General features: G+C 45.7%; 1 protein-coding gene across 5 annotated transcripts in view; it reads left to right on the forward strand.

The window, feature by feature from the left end:
- NFIB (nuclear factor I B) overlaps nucleotides 1–16,902 on the forward strand; it is a 436,458-nt gene that overhangs the window by 187,975 nt on the left and 231,581 nt on the right. For 2 of the 5 annotated variants that reach the window (XM_032392328.1, XM_032392324.1), the window contains exon 1: nucleotides 15,999–16,668. The exons of the other annotated variants lie outside the window; for them this stretch is intronic. In XM_032392328.1, coding sequence (XP_032248219.1) covers nucleotides 16,639–16,668 — 30 coding nt within the window. In that variant the 5' untranslated portion in view covers nucleotides 15,999–16,638. Of the gene's footprint in view, nucleotides 1–15,998; nucleotides 16,669–16,902 lie in introns of those variants that run through there. 5 annotated transcript variants of the gene reach the window in all.

Genomic DNA, 16,902 nt, shown 5'->3' on the forward strand with positions numbered 1-16,902 from the left:
TATTTAAAAGAATGTGCCTGGAGTTCTAAAGGCAATTTCAAAAGAATAGTGATAAAAATGCTTTAAGGAATACTTGCAAAGCCTTCCAAACTCCTGTGAAGGGGCCATACTCGCCTGGCTGGTTACAGTCTTGCACCACGTCCTCACTGCATGTACCAGTCGGCTTTGGCCATAGGCTTTGGAATTAGAAAGACCTGGTTTAGGAGCCCCATAACCTTTCACAGTTACTCAACCTCTCTGAGCCTCAGGCTCCTCATCTTTAAAAGAACTGAGATAATAAATGTGACATACTGAGCACAGAGCAGAGCCATGGTTAGAGCCGAGTATGCGGTAATTATTATCACTTGTTATGACACTCATTTTAACCTAAGGTTGGGGAAAACCATTGCCCTGGGGGAGACCTTGCTTAATTAAGGTGCTGCCGTTGGTCACAGCAAAGGAGAAGATCCAACTTGTAGGTAGTCATCAAAAATGCGGTGGAAGGAGCCTGCATCTCTGGGCCGCAGGGAAACCTGGTACACAGGGTCTGGTCTCTTGCATGCACAGTGGTGAACCTGCACTGCTCAACTAAGATGGCGCTTTGGCCAGAATAAGGGCCACTGAGATCACTTCTGTGAATGAGCCTAGAGCCTGATTGGATATGGACCTCTTCTGTGCCCACCAAGAGAGTAACGATAGACGCCCCGTGTACATAATGTCTGAACTTCTCAATTATTTACCGTTTTGACTCTGTGACGTCGTATGCGGGACACGTCCATTTGGGAAAAGAACCCAGAGAGTGGATGTCCGAAGCACTACAAGCAAACTGCACAGGACACAAACAACAATGACAACGTGGCGGTCACTGTAATCAAATCCCACCGTCTGGGCAAATTTCTAAGAATTGCCCACATGGATGTAGAGATCAGGCACTCCTAGATGGTACACATGTTTAATATTTTTCATAGAGCCCATTTATTAAACCATAGCTAACAATGATTCATTTTTACAAACTCGTGTAAAACTTTCCAAAATCTTAAATTCGTTTCCAAAAAAGTTCTTAGTTGTACCATGTGTCCTGATTTAACATTCAGAAAATACAGTCGCTGCACAGATAGGGGAGTTTTAGATTTTCTAGGATAGTGGTTGTCTAGTAGGGTTGGGGCAGAACATCGCACCTTTGTGAGATATGTCTGATAGGAATATTATAAAGTATTTTACTTTATCAACGAGAGCAGATTTGACGTTATCTCTATAAAGTGATCAGCTTCCCTCCCTTGCATTCTGATATTTTCTTTTTAAAGCGAGAACGAACACTGTGAGTACAGTCAGGATTTATGGAGGTTCAGGTGTCTGGCTTGTGGACATCAAATGTTAATTACGACCTGGAGCATAAAAGGTGGTGAGTGGCTAACCTGGGACATTTCAGTCTATAAAGGAGCTTGCGGTCACGGTAGCTCTGGTGAGGTTGTCATGCTGACGCACAGAACCCCGCTTCTCCACATGCTCTGAAATAAACATTAATAAAAAGAGCACTTGTTTCGAGTCAGTGGCCTCTTCTCTAACGCCAGCATGGCTGCTAATTAGCTTCATAGCCTTAACCAAGTCATTTTCTCTCTCTGAACCTTGTTTTGATTTCTCATCTATAAGAAGAGCAGTTGGTTTGGATCAAGGGTTGTAAACTCGTGGGTGTGAGAGGCAGTGGGTAGACCCACACGAGGGAAGCGGGCCAGTGGAATGCAGCAGGGGGCCCAGGAGATCGAGCCCCATCTAAAGGGGCAGCGACTCTGCCCCAACCTTATAAATGGATTCCAATATTCAAAAGATGACAGGGCAAAACACAGGATGCTGCCAGTTTTGTTTCTTCATCTCTTGTCTAGAAGTCCCCAAAGTCTCTTCTAGTTTTAGCATCTTACAGTTTTGCACCCTTTTGTTAATATCAAGGATACGAATAGCAGGTTAAGTGGAAGAGTTCCGGAACAAAATTCTATCGACCTTAACATCTTATAACTCTGCCAAATAATACATAAGCACAGAAGCAAATACTGGATTGGAATATATGCAAATGAAACAGGTTTTTTAGGTGATGGGACTGTGGGTGGATGTCATTTACTTTGCTAATTGTTCACTGAAATTGTCTCTACTCTTAAAAAAAAAGATAAAGGGTCTCACTCTTGTTTGCTTGTATAACAACAAGAAAATTAAAAAGATATTGGTAAAAGAAATACTGAGGGCAGCTCAGAATGGTGCCAGACATGAAGAGAAAAAGTGAAGGGCAGTGATATTAGGTATGTTCTTGAAACTTGTATTTCTACCGTTCTGTGTATTTGCTTGACAACCATCCTTAAACGATAAGCTGTTAGGACAGTGTTAATTGCACATAGGTAAACTCTGTGCGCCTGAATTTTTCCACCTAACGTTGCTCCTCTTTTTTGCCCCCCTGTTGTTTACAAAAATACTTCCCACATCATGAAGAATATTGGTATCAAAAATTTCCTGACGTTGTTAGTTTGGCTTTTGAATGCATTATTCGAGGGTTTGGTTTTGTTTTTAGTGGGTGGGTGGGGGTGGGAAGGGCACCTGACTTATCGTCCCTAATTACATTTTTCTTTGGTTTCTATCCCACATCAACTACCCGTAAAGTGAGCAAAAAACCCCAAAGGTTGTTATTTAATGTGTTTATTTGAAGGCTTTTAAGATATCCCACAGGAAGTTTACTCTTTTCTCAACAAATGTAGAAGAGAATATTAGCACAAAGCAGAGGAAGGCCTTCGTACCATAAATTCAGAAATCTTCAAAAATGTATTCATCCTTGTACGGGAGTGCCCAGCCCCAGGTCGAGACCCATACTAAGCATGTGATACATGTTTGTAGAAGAATTGCATTCTTCCTCTATGCCCCAGGCTGTATCGAGGCTTTCTTAGTTATGGAATGAAGACACAAAATGGGGTTATTGATCTTCTTTAGTAGTGGGCAATTTGAAATGATGTCGCCATGTTCTAGATATGCCAAGAAGGATCTTTGACCCTGAGGATAAGTAGCCACAGGATGTGGATGCAGGGGGCTTGACTTTTGTTTTCTTGTTGAAAATGGCCCACTGAGCAAAAGGCAGGATGGTCCTTTGCCAGGACTATATTGAAGGATCAGTAGACTGTCTAGCGCTTTCTTGCATCCTGTTGCCTCACTGATTTCTGGATTACCAGATGCTTCTGTTTTTTGAAAATGGTTAAAAAAATACCTTAGTGATTCTGTTGTTTCAGAAACCTTACATATGGCACAAAATATCCCGAACATTTTTTGAGAAAACACTTGTGTTTCCTTTGCTCAATTTAATCATCATTACAGCCTAAATTCATTCAAGTTCATTGTTTTCTTTTTATGGGCATTTTGATGGTTGAAACTAAAGTTATACAGAAGTGTGAGTAAGCAAGATATGAAGATTTAATTGTTCATAGCTTTTCTTTCCTAAAGTAAGTCTTCAAAACATAAGTAGGCCAGGGAAGGTGGATACTTCAAATTGAGAATTCGTAACAATTGAGATAAAAATGGTTTTTTCAAAGCTGGGAGACATCCTTGATTTATCACCATTGAATCAGAGAGCAAATTTTTCACACACTGAGTCATAACTAGAGGCTTTTTTTTTCCCTTTTGGTAAACCACCTCAACCTGCTCTTGAAAACCCCTGGTTCCTGTACAGAATGAGTCTAAGTCTGTCTCTGTTTTGCCTGTGAAATTTAACAACCATAGCCTGGGATTGGGGAGGCTATGAGCCATACCACCATCTCAGGTTTTTGATGACACCACAAACCACTTGAGATTTATTATGTTAGCAGATGTCATCAGATATATGTGTGCACAGGTGCAGCGTGCAGTTAGTGAAAGAAGGAACACTGCGTGTATTTATTTTTGTACCTATATCTCAATGGTCAGAAAAGGACCTGGTGTGCCTGTCTTGGGCAGTGTGGGGTTTCGACTCCATTGCAAGGGCTTATCTGGTAATCTTTTGAAGTCTTTTCCCCAGATATAATTCTGTAGGATGAGCAACTATGTCTTGTGGGAAAGACGTTTTATTTTTTACAATCAGTGTCTGAAGAAGAGGCACAATGGATTATAGCTGAAGACTGCTAGAACCAATGGAAAATAAAAATAATTACCAGAGGTTGTTGTTCATACTTGGGTATTCTTCTTCCACAACAATATACTAGATATGCATTCTCCTTTCCTCAGTAAAAGTTGTACGAAGACTGCTCTCATCTACAGAACTAAAACGAAGTGCCAGAACTTGGCACTTTATACGTGTCCTACTTTAAGACTCTCTAAATATTTTTAAAATAATTAAGAAATTTTTGAAACTATTTCCTGGAGGCGATATGCAATATGAATGCTTACACAGGCTTATACCTTATGCAGTTTTTAAATTCTTAAAAAAATTATCCAATTGTTTTAAAAGATGGTGTGTTTTATTTAGTATCATGTCTTAAGTATTCCACTATCTTTATTATATAAATTAAGTTTGCCCACATGCTAGCATAATAATGACTAAATAATCTAATAAATTAGCGCGTGCCCTTTAATAAAAAAATAGAAATCAAAACACACTTCCTATATTTTTGAGAAATAGCGAAGTCAGATAAAATAAACACCTTTGGGGTAATGACTGAAAATTACTGGTTTAGATGGGGTAGAAGAATTACTTCAATTATGACATAAAGCATTGTAATAATGCATGCTTTTAGAAATAATTATATAGTGATTATTCTCAAAGATAAACACATGCAGATGTTGTAGTACATTAAAAAAATTTCTTAATTTGAAGAAAACATACAGAAACTGCATTACCAGTTAATTGGCTTTAAGAAAAAACAGAAAATCTAAAGTGTCAGTGTACTCGCGAATCTTCTAGTTAGTTCTAAGGAATCAATTGTGCTTGCAACTGAAGGCAGAAAAAAATTAGCTTTTCTACTGGAATCACTTCAGTTAGATGTGTCAGAGGGCCAAAATGCCTAAGTAACATTGGACAGTCCTTATTTTTAAAAAATGACTAGTTATAATTTCTAGAAAGACTAATATAAAAAGATATTCGACCTTAATTATATTCTAGGAAAGGTTTTTAACCAAAATAATTTTAATTTAAAAAAAGCACCCCCTAATTTCTATATATTGATTTATAATGCAAAATATGAAAACTGGAAAACCAACCAACAGTGTAGATTAGAAGACCATTATCATTAGCCAAATAAGAGACTTAGGAGGAACGACCCGTTGAGGGGACTACAAATTAGTGAGTCTGATTTCTCTAAGACATGACTGGAAATCAGTTTCCTTATTTTATGAGCATTGAATATCATTTACTTATGATATGTGTACATACTTGACAGACAGAAGAGTAATCGGTAGAAGAATAAGTATTATAAGCGTCACATGTCAAAAGAAACAAATTACATGCAAATAAAAAAGATAATCTATGAAAGACTGCACATGACATACAACGGTACATTCTATTACTAAATAATATGCTTAGGCAGAAATCTTCTGACAGGTGACACTAACCCCAGATTCATTCAAGTCATCACTAGAAAAGCACAGGAAATCCTTCCTTTTCCCCTTTCCTATTCCTTTCCCCATTTCATGCCTTTGGATATGTCTTAAACAAAACTGGATTCTTCCTGTACTGTAATTTCTCTTTTGCATGAAATTGATGTTGGGAAGGATTGGTATAAACTCCACTATGGACTTCAAATAATTGCAAGAGAAAAGACTTTCTGAGGCATACTTCTGTACAAAAGTTTTAGAATTTGGTAACACTGCCCATTTAAACACTTCCTTTGCATCCTCAACAATTTTTTAAAGTTTAGCTGCATTGAATTCTCATATTTTATATTTGGTTCCTTAGTGCTAAACGTGATTTACTTCACCATGAAACTACTATTAGGAAAGGCTAGAATGGAAACAGATCTGTTTGTTACCCACTTGAATTGACTGCCTGAGTAGAATGAATTATAGCTACCCTAGCTGAGTGGTTAAAATTACCGAACTTGGATCAAGATAGACGTTAAAAATTAATTTTCCTTGGGAAGTTATAGCTGAGTGTGGAGATACATACATATATATGTATGTATATATGTACATGTGTGTAATCCCATCCTCAGCTCCCTTCCCAAAGCTATATAGATAATACTGTGCTAGTTTTTCCTAGAGGGGAAATTGGGAACTGTTAAACCTTCAGTTTAAATAACCCATTTTTAAATTTGGCATTTTCTGAAGTCCAATTATGTCAATACAATTACTACTTTTCCGCTTATTATCATTGATATTACTCACATACAGCCAACGATCTATAGTGTATTAGAAAAAACCTTTTATTTTTTGGGTGATGAGGCCAAAATATCTTCCTTGTTTTATAATGTGTATTGTAGAAACCAAGAACCTGAACAATGTTGTTTAAGTTCTCTTGGACTTTGAGGGTAAACATAACTGGGATTAAAATACTGCCATGCTCACATTTAGTGGAGAGATAAGAACAATTCATCGGGAGCTATTCCGGTCCCACTGGTAATCACATAATTGAACAGGGATTTTAGAGGATATTTGAAGCCATTGTCTGTTGTGCAATTACATAATTAGTCAAAATCTCTGTAATAAAATCTTTTCTAAGCACACGTGGGTTAGTACCATGTAAATTCAGGGCTAATGTTATATTTTTACTTCTAATACTTCGATTCGAAAATTAGAATTATATAACAACTTAACCGTTAAGCATTTCGCCACACCACAGACGCTTAAAATGAAAATAACTGGATTACTTAAAAACTAAACAAAACCCCTACATCCATTTAACTTTAAAAAAATACTAATCAAACCCAGTTTGTTTATGAACACTAATTGTCTACCAAACCTCACCTAGAGTGTTTACTTCTGGGGCCCCAAAGGTTGTATATTTCTTTGGTGCTAATTTTTTCTTGCACCTACCCCTAGATTATTGACATTCACATGGATGCATATAAATAGAAGTCAAGAGTGCTCTCTTTCTGGTGGCTTTGCTGTAATGATAAAGCTTGGCTGGGAGGCACATTTCCGAAGTCCTTTTACACGGAAACAAACGCGACCTTGCGAAGTTGACCGAGAACGTGGCGGGAAGTAGGGGAGTACCACCAATTCCGTCAGCATCGCTATTATTTGGTGAAGAGTCTCGCGCCGCAGCTCTGCCCGGCTCTCCGCTCCCGCAAGCCGGCAGGGAGGCCCCGTGACCCGGGGAGCACAAAGGCGCGCGGACCGGAGCCGCGCGGCCCCGCAGACAGGCGGCGCCGCCCTCCTCGCCCGCCCTCGCCGCGCTCCTGCCCCTCCCGGGCCGCACAAAGAGCAGAGCCGCCACTCGCGAGGGCCGCCCGCGCCGCGCAGGCCGCCACACCCACTCGGGCCCGCTCCCGCCTCCGCCGCCTCGGGCGCCCTGATGAATATGCATCGCCGCGCGCCCGCCCCCCCCCCGCCTCCCCCTCCTCCTTTCGGCTTCCTTCCCGCCGCCAGGCGGAAGCGAAGAGCCGCGCTTCCCGCGCACCGGGGCGGCCGGGGCGGGGCGGGGTAGGGCGGCCGGCGAGCCGGAGAAAGAGAAAGGCTGGGAGGCGGCGGCGGGACGAGGGCGGCCCGGGCGCGGAAAGGGTGCGTGGGCGGGTGGCGGTTCCGGGGCAGCCCCGCCGCCGGCCAGGCCAGCCCCGCCGCCGGCCAGGCCAATCCGAGGGCGGGGAAGGGGCGAGCGCGCGACCCCGCGGCCGCGCCCGCTGCCACTGCCGGGCGCGCCCGGAGCCCGGGAGGGGAGGCAGCCCCCTCCCCTAGAGCAGCCGTGCTAAAACAACAATAAAGAGCCCACCGAACACACACGCATACACGCCACACACACACCACACGCCACACACACACAGACACACACACACACATCACTCTGGACGGCGTTCAGGTCAACCACGAGAAACAGTCTTCTGCAAGTGAGAGGAAGGAAAACTGGGTATCTAGACTGAGGGGGCTGCTTGCTTTTAGACTTGACTTTTTCTTCTCGGGCAAAGAATTGGGGCTTTGCAGACATAATAATTTAAAAAATAAAAGACTACTCCCGGATTCCTTTTTTTTTTTTTTTAAACTAAGCACAAAAAGCGACACCCAAACAACCCTTGAGAAAATCCACAAATCTGTACCTGAGACACGTGAAGTCCGCGGCCCAGGGTTCTGTTGCAGACTCAAGATCTCTTTTATTTAATGCAATACAGTGCAATGGTATGTGACTTTGAAATGATGGGTTTTATTTGCTCCTCTTGTTCTTCCCTTGCACCCCCTTCACCCCAAACACAGTTTTTTTTTCCTGTTTGTGCATTGTGAAGTGACTGTTTTACCTAAATGTCATCTGCTTTACAGGTTGAGCTATAATGCTGGATTTCCAGGCCAATGCAAATACTTCTTCTTTTTTTTTTTTTTTTTACCTTTAGCAACTTTAGTATATGTGTCACACTTTTATGGCGGGAATCAGTGGATAACATTGTGAGCCCAAACTGTGAAATGTAGCATTTTCCCTGCTTAATTCCCTATTTTCTCCTCCTCCCAATGCTGGAAAAAAATTACTGTACAAATGATATTTTAGTTGTACCCTGTAGTCCATTCTCTCTTTTTATAGCATTCTTTCCTCTACTTTAAGGTGAATATGCACAGCTTTGTTACATATTCTCATTTAAAAGTGCATTTTTTAAAATAAGTGAGGGTAGTTAGTTTAGTTAGCTCTGGTTGGTGTATTAACAGTTTTTAAAAATTAGTATTTGTTCCCAAGTTTAGTTCCCCTCCACCTTGTCCCTGAAGTTGCAGGATCCAATTGTTAGTCCTCCCACACCTCCCTCCCCGTTTAAAAAAAGATTATGATGGATTTCTTCCGCTCCTAATACTTTTTTTAAGTCCCGTTGGTTTTGCTCTAGGATTTTTACCCCTTTAAGTGTGTGTATATGTGTGTGTGTGTGTGTGTGTGTGTGTGTGTGTGAGCGCGCACGCGCCTCTCTTTTCCCTTGTGCTCTCTTCGCCAGTATGTCTGGGACACATTTTAATGCACAATATCCCATCCATTAAGTTGTGGTTGAATGCGGAGTGTGTGAGGACTTGGCAGCTTTCAGGTTGAAGGGGGCGGGGAAGCCAGTTTCGACTTTGACACAAGATGCCGAAATGGCGTGATTGGAATTACTATTAGGGCTGTGAACATGGCCATCTTCTCCTCCGGTTAGAAGAACTGCCATTGAACTTGAGACGGGACAGACAAGATCTCCAAGTCCCGCCCCCCCCCCCCCCCCCCAGTACAGTAGCTGGCAGGGAAAAGGCGCCAAAATACACAAGATTAACTCTAACGTTCTTTGAATGAATCTTATGGCACCATCCTTTGTAATTTTAATTTTCCAACAGGCGGGAAAAAGTTAACTTTTGAACCCATACTGAACAGACATTTAAATCAGCTCTAAAATGGAATAAATCCAGAAAGCCATACAGGCATGCTTATGTGGTTAGAAGAAGAATGCACGTGTAAATAAGCAGGGTGCATGTGTGTATCTGATTGGGTAGTTCAAGATTTAATCAAAATCAGAATTAGTGTGACTTTTGAGTACCTTTACTGTATGGGGGGGGGGTGGGGAGAATCGTGAGGCTAAGAAGCTGACCTTTAAGCAGCCAAGTAGAAACTGCAAAGAGTTGTGAAACACAAAACGTTGTGGTTTCCAGTTTTACATTTGAGGTTTGATGTTTTCATTTAATGGTATGAGAGATGGAGAAAGCTCCAGCGCTGAAAAGTCCCTATTAAATCATATGTGGGCAAAGGTCAAGCACTCCAACTCACTGATACAATATACTGCAGATTCTTGCCTAACTGATGGGGAGTACAGGAAAAAGTGCTTGGGCAATAAAAGTATTAGAAGGGTAATTATCGTCGTGGTTGGGACTGCATTCTTGTGCACTGGGAAAAGGTTTTTACTGGCCCCGATGAATTTTAAAGCTGAGTATTGTTGAAAGCTGTTTTAATAGGAAATTGATTAGCTGAGTGTTTCATACAATAAATGGTGACAGTTTCATTGTTTGATGTCCAAAATAAATTCCTTTTATTCTTTAGCAGACATAGACATCTATTTAATTTTAATATGATCAGACTGAGCAGCAGCATAATTATGAGTGAATATGATGTCACGAACATTTGTAACCTTGCTTTTAGAGCTTTTGACATCACACGATTTGACAATATTATTGCTTTGAAATTTATTAACTTTCTGTGTTGTTAAAACATTTCAGAGATAAAGTTTACTGAACATATATTTTGTGTAGGCCCAATTATTTGTCTTTTCTCTTTGTAATTACACAATTGTTTGTTAAATTTTAATTTGAAAGTTAAAACGCACAATTCTGTTGTTATGCGTTATTTTGATTTTGAAACAGAATGGCAGTTTTCAAAGGAAGAATTGGAGAAAGGGGTGCAGAAAGTTTGAGTTTCTTTGCAGTACACCTTCTGCACTTCTTAATATAGAATGTAAAGACTACTTGGCTATTTTGGATAAAGCTTTTTAAACATCTCCTTAAAACCGATCTGTTTTCATGTCACAAAGGTGTATGCAGATGAGTAACAAAAAATCGATTTATACGTAGAAATAAGATGATAGTATAGTTTTACTTTAAAGGTCAGCTATTTTGAAAAAGCTATTTTGAAAAAATAACTACAACACTCTCAGTCTCAGCAGAGAAGAGACTGGGTATTGAGAGTGTATGTAACTTTTGAACTATTGTGAGTGAAGCAAGGCAATTATTACCATGATTTTCAAGGTTTAAAATAAATCATGCAAAAGTTTCAGGCAACTGCTGACTTTGTAATCCAGGAGCAAATGTCTTCAGAAGTTGGGAATCTCTGCTGATGAACTGGCTTCATCTCCGGAGAGAAGTGGAAACCGGCTAACCTTAATAGAGGAATCTGGCCCAATCGCTGTTCACATTCAGTCGTGGCTTGTAAATGTGCCCGAAATGTAAGCACACTTAGTGGGATAGTATTTTTTTTTTTTAACAGTCGAGTACAGGCATTTCAGCAGCGACATTATTAACAGCGTCATTTTTCTCATTTAGTTTTGTCCTCAGGGGACACCAAACAGCTCCCAGAGGAGGGAAGAAAAGTCCACGGTTATTTATTCATTTCAGTGAAAGGCAAAGCACTGGCAGTGGGGGGTGGGAGGGTGGGGTGGGGAAGCTAACCAGTTGTGAACTTCCTAGGAGGGAAAAATTGCTACCCTAATTTGACAGTAGTAGTTTAAGGGCTGAGAGAGCTGGGCATGATTTTGCAATTCCCATCAAGTGCAGGCAATTTCAGTACTTGTTGGTTGTTTATGTATGTGCTTTTGAGTGGATTTTTGGTGTTCCTGCTTGTGGATATGAAATTGTGTTTTCCGGGCTACACATGTATGATTTTTGTGGTTCATCTGGAAGAAGGAAAGATCCCTGGGCATGGTGTGGTGGATACTTGCAGTTTTGCAGGCCTGTTTCCTGGGGTCAGGAGGTCATCTGTCTCTTTTGTATTTAGTTTTAAAATATTGATATTGGCGATAGGGCCAGGGTGTGTGGTTGTTGAGCCTCCCCTCAAATCACATTCAAGAGCTAAAAAAAAAAAAAAAGTCATCGGGTGTATTGAAAATGACAGCTTTGTTAAGCTCCAAGAAACCTTTCCCTAAACTGCCCAGGATTTGCAACCTGTCACTGAGTTTCTTTAGAAGGGAGAAGGTTAAAAGAAAATCAATATTGATAGATACTTCAGATGTCAAGTCCTCTCTGGAGGTCGGTGAAAGGCTCCAATTGGGTAACTTGCTTAATTTTTCAAATATACGATTGAGTTTTGAAAAATCCAGTCTCCTGAAGCACTGGCATTCCTTCTTGAAGTCAACAAACTGTCAGCAAAGAAACTTTTTTCCCCTCTAAGGTGGCAGGGAGTAAGTGATATAGGGAGGAGATTTTAGTAATTCTGAAATATCAAATATTCCTGTTGCTGCAGGAGGCTTTCACTTCTTTCTAGTTCCTCAAACCAGATTTTGGGGTGAATGCAATTGGCTTGTCATTACCTTTTGGTGTGGGGGAGAGAGAAGAAAGAGGGTTTAGGGAGAGGTAAGTATCCAAAGCTAAGAAGTGTTTGGCCCATTTTAATAGTATCAGAAACTTCTCAGAGATACTTTAACACCACTCTTAATACCATGGCACAGACATGCTGGAAAAAAGGGAAAGTGAATAAAATGCATGTACTTTCTCACGTCCTCTCTCTACTCTTCTACCTGGGATTTAAAAGATTGGTACTTCTCAAATCAAAGGTAATGGATGAATGTTCTGAGAGAAGCCAGATGTCCCATACACCCAAATCTACCAGTCTCTCTTTACAAAAGTCTCCCTTAAAGTTCATCCTGGGAAGGCCTGCAGTGACCTTGACATTGGCTGGACAAGAAGCAGTGTTTTTTTTGGGGGGGGGTGGGGGGGAATGTCAGCCATCCTGCCCATGGCTCCCAGGCCTGAATGGCCAGTCAAAGCCATATAAACTGAGCACCCAGGAAGCCCTTCCAGGATGTCTCTGTTGCTCATTCTTTCTTCCCTTTTCACTCACCCCATCTCACCATTACTCCTTTCTCAATTTCCCTTTTCTTGGAAACACATCAAAACTCAAAACTACCAAGCATCCTCCATGCTCATCAGACTGTCCCCAACCACAAGCGCTCTACAAACACGGAGCACCTGAGAGAGATTTGAACCCCTCAGAGATAGGCCTAGGAGGCCCCAGACATCTTCACTTCTCTGGGATCTTACCTGGGTCTGTCGCTGCTTCTTCACCCCTGGTGCTGCTGCAGATTTGTGGGTTCTTCTGTGTAACAGTTGTCAATTTTTCGCTTTTCTTTTTTAAGCTTGTGAGAAACTTTTGGATGCAACCTAGTTTTGGTGGCAGAGGGAAATGGTTTCTGTTGGTAAGGGAAGCTAATAGGGGAGGAGGGGTACGATGTCTGCAGACACTTGCCCAGGGCTCAGCCCTGGGCCTCTTTTGCCAGGGGACAGCGGCTGGTTCTGGGATCTCTGGCTGAAAGGAGCGCTCTCTGGGTGCCAGGATTTCACTGGGGGTGGTGTGGTGTGGAGGGAGGGAAGAAGGGAGGGAGGGAGGGAGAGAAAGAGAGAGAGATGGGCTCCGGATTTTTAAAGAGACCCCGGAATAATGGCTTCTGTAAGAGTCCAGGCATTCAAAGAGGTGTGTTCAAGGACATGAGTGCATTCGTGCCAAGGGGAATGTCTTTTATGGTAAATTAACTCTGGTTAAATTGAATATTTGTTCAAAGGGAAACTCCAGTAGTTAAAGCTGGTATTATCAGTAAAACGCTTCCCCGCCCCCTCCCCTCAGACTTCGCTACGAGAGAAGAGAGAGGCAGCATAATGTGCAATACAAAGTGATGCTTTGGGGTTTTTATTTTTAATCTGAGATCGCCTAAAGATTTCTGAGAGAGAAACGAGTATTTATTTGCATTAATCCCGACTGTCACCTCATTCCTTTCATCTATAAAGACTGTCAACTTTATCCTGGCTTTTCAAAAAGAAGAAATGACCCACACAAAGGAAATTAACGTTGTCAGAACGCTGACTAGAGGATTTGCCTCCGGGGGGGATCAGGGAGGCTGCTCCCAGTGGTGTGTGCCCTGAAGGGTTAACTCGGGGCAGTTCTCGAAATTTCCCCGACTTTACCTGTCTTCCCTGATCCACCGCTCCCCCTCTCCGGCCTCCTCAGCTCCCCACCCCCCAGCGCCTTTCTTCTTTGGGCTCTGGGTTTACGGGGGCTGCAGCTGGTAGACTTGGCAAGCTCGCCTCATTAAGAGCGCTCTTTGAAAACGGACTGTGTTTGAGCATTTCCCTAATGAGGACAGGACGGGGTTAAAAAGTGACCATTTCATGGTTGACTTGAACCTGCCTACTTTTCTTGATGTGTCGTTGTGAAATGCTTGATGTGGATAACTCCCACTTGGTGAAGGAAAAAGTCACTGGTTCCTTCAGGTCCGCTGGGGGGACCGGGGGGGGGGGAGACGGTGGGCAGAAGCGGGAAAGAGCGAGAGAAAGGAGAAAGTTGAGGAAGAAAACCGAAAGAGAGGAAGAGAAGAGGGAAGGAGAATCAGAGAGCCCCGCCAGACCCCAACAGCACAGTTGGGAGCAGGGGCGGCCCCGCCCTGGGGCTGGGGCAGTCGAGTCCCCTTCGTGGCCCCAACCGCCCCCGGCAGCCCCCAGCTAGGTAGACGCGGAGCCCCTGGCACTCACTTTTCCTCTCTCCATTGTCTGGACAGCCTTTGCTTCCACCTCTTCCCCACCCACCCCTTGCCGAAAACCGGAATTTGGGGGGCGGGGAGTGGTGTGTGTGTGTGTGTGTGTGTGAGAGTGTGTGTGTGTGTGTGTGTGTGTACGCGCGCGCGCCCGCGGGCGCGTACAGAAAGGGTGCAAGGCAAATCGCCTCCCTCCAAATACCCGAAATCAAGTTCATTCACTCGGGACCCCGCGGCTCGCCGCCGGGGTGGGGGCGGGGCCCTCCGCGCGGGAGCGAGGCCGGCGCGGCCGCCTCTGCAGGGCTGTAGCGGCACACGCACCCCGCTCGCGCGCGCGCCCGCCCTCCCCGCAGCTTCGGGCGCGCCGCCGCCCCGCCCTGCCTGCACCCCGGCGGGGAGGGAGCCGCTTTCCGCCGGCGCCCCGGGCCCCGGGGGGTGGGGATTGGGAGCGAGCCAGCGGGGCTGCAGGAGGAGGAGAGCGGAGCGGGCCGCGGGAGGAGGAGGAGAAGGAGGAGGAGAAGGAGGAGGGAGCAGGAGGCGGCGGCGGCAGCTCGGCCCGATCCTCCCGCTCCGAGCGAGGCCACGTGCACGGGGCACCCCCGGGAGCGCGGCAAACCGCGGCGAAGCGCGGCGCGCCGCTTCTGCCGAGCTGCCCCGGGGCGCGGGCTCGCGCTGGGGAGACCCCGGAGGACCCCGCCCCCCACCCCCCGTCCGCGCCGGCGCTCCCCAACTACTTGAGCCGAAGTTCGCTCAGGCCCCCGCCTCCTCGGCCTGCCCCTCCTCCCTTCAGCCGGCGGGCTTGGCGGACCGCACCCGCCCCGGGTGCGAGAGTCGGCGCCCCAGCCTGGGCCCCGGGGCGGCCTGGGTGTGAGGGAATTTTCCATTCGTTCCTTTCTCGGGCCCAGACCGGCTCAGTGCTTCTCCCACTCGGATGTTCCCGCGGCTTAAAGAGTCCGCAGCGAGCACAGAAATACCTCTTCCAGGGCGGGCTTTCGGGGGTGTGTATGTGTGTGTGGTGGTGTGGGGAGAGTGCGGGACTTGCCCAAAGGGCGGAAAGATCTAGTTTGGAAAGAAAAAAAAGTCATGGTTCTGTTGCACCGATATTAGACCTTTAACAAATGAGAGGGAGAGAGAGAGAGAGAAGAGAAAGAGAGAAGCAAGAGGAGGAGGAGGAAGGTGGGGGGCGGGGGGTGTGGAGAGGCTGGTGCAAAAGGAATGCGCGTTTGCAGGAGGAGGAGTAAAGCGATGATTGTGTAATTAAATAATAAAACAATCCTTAAGTCTGATTTGGAGAGAGCTCGAGCGGGGTCCAGAGGGTGGAACCGGTGAAAATTTCAACTTCCAAGTTTTGCAACGAAAGAAAGCGAGAGAGGGAGGGGAAAAAAGAGCCCAGAGCAGAAAAGAGACGAGTTTGGAGCAGAGCGGGAGAGCGGGATTTATCGTTTGGGATTTTTCAGGAGCTCGTTCCGATCCCCCTGGGCTCTGGGCAGCGGCGGCGGCGGCAGCAGCAGCCTCCTCGCTCGGCCGGGTCAGACGCGGGGCGAGGCGGGCGGCCGGGCGTGGAAGAGCCGGCGCGGGCGGCGGCGGCTGCAGCCGGGGGCCGCGCCGCGAGCCTCTTCCGCCCGGGAGACCTGCGCCCGAGCCCCCTCCCTCACCCCAGCCTCTCCCTTCTCCCCCACCCACCCCGCCCCCACCCGGCCCTCTCCCGCGCGCGCCCCGCCACCCGCGCGCACTCGCTCACGCTCCCCCTCGCGCACACACATGGTCGGCTCGCGGCAAAGTTTCGCCTGCGATCGCCACTCCGGAATCCTGCCGCAGTGCTCGGGGCTGTAACCTTGAACTTTCCCAGCGCGGTGACACATTCTCCTCGCTCTCCCTCCCGCGCTCTCTCCTGCGCCCCCCTCCCCGCCTTTTTTAAAAAAGCATTTCACCACCAACCACCACCCCAATCCAACCCACGCCGAACCTTCGCGCACCCCCTAGCCCCCAACAACAACAACAACTGCAAAACAGAAAATAAATCCCCAAACCCAGGCGAAAAGCAGCCAACACCGGCGGCGGCGGCGGCGGCCTCGGCGAGCAGGGCCAGCGCGCTCGGACTGCAAGAGGGTTAAAAGTGTAGATTGGATTTCACCCCGGGAAATCTAGCACGCCGAGTGAACTTGAATCTTTGGCTATTTAAGGAGGACTGGGTTTGTTGTGAAGTTGCGGTGATCCAGCGCAGAGCCCCGTCCTGATTGAACGCATCGCGGGGCTCAGATGACTGTAAAATGAATAGATGAAATTCTTGCTTCTCGAAGATTTTCTTGCGCATCTCCGGGAAAGTGCGTTTTAAGGCGAAGTCATGATGTATTCTCCCATCTGTCTCACTCAGGTACATGTCTCGGTCGCTCTCTCGAGCTTTCTCTCTAGTCCGAAATGCCTTTGTTTTGTTTTGTTGCTCTCGTCTGCGGACAATTAACGGCTTTAGTTAACCTCCGTACATCCCTGTCCCTCGCAGAAGTGGCCCGGAGTTGCGGCGGGATTTGCGGGGCGGCGTGGGAGCCGGCGCGCGGCCGCTCGCCCGAGGCCACTCCGCGCGCCCGGCCCCGCGCCCTGGGCTCGGGGA

The sequence above is a fragment of the Phoca vitulina genome, unplaced genomic scaffold, assembly GCF_004348235.1.
Source record: "Phoca vitulina isolate PV1807 unplaced genomic scaffold, GSC_HSeal_1.0 scaffold67, whole genome shotgun sequence".
In the NCBI taxonomy this organism is placed as follows: Eukaryota; Metazoa; Chordata; class Mammalia; order Carnivora; family Phocidae; genus Phoca; species Phoca vitulina.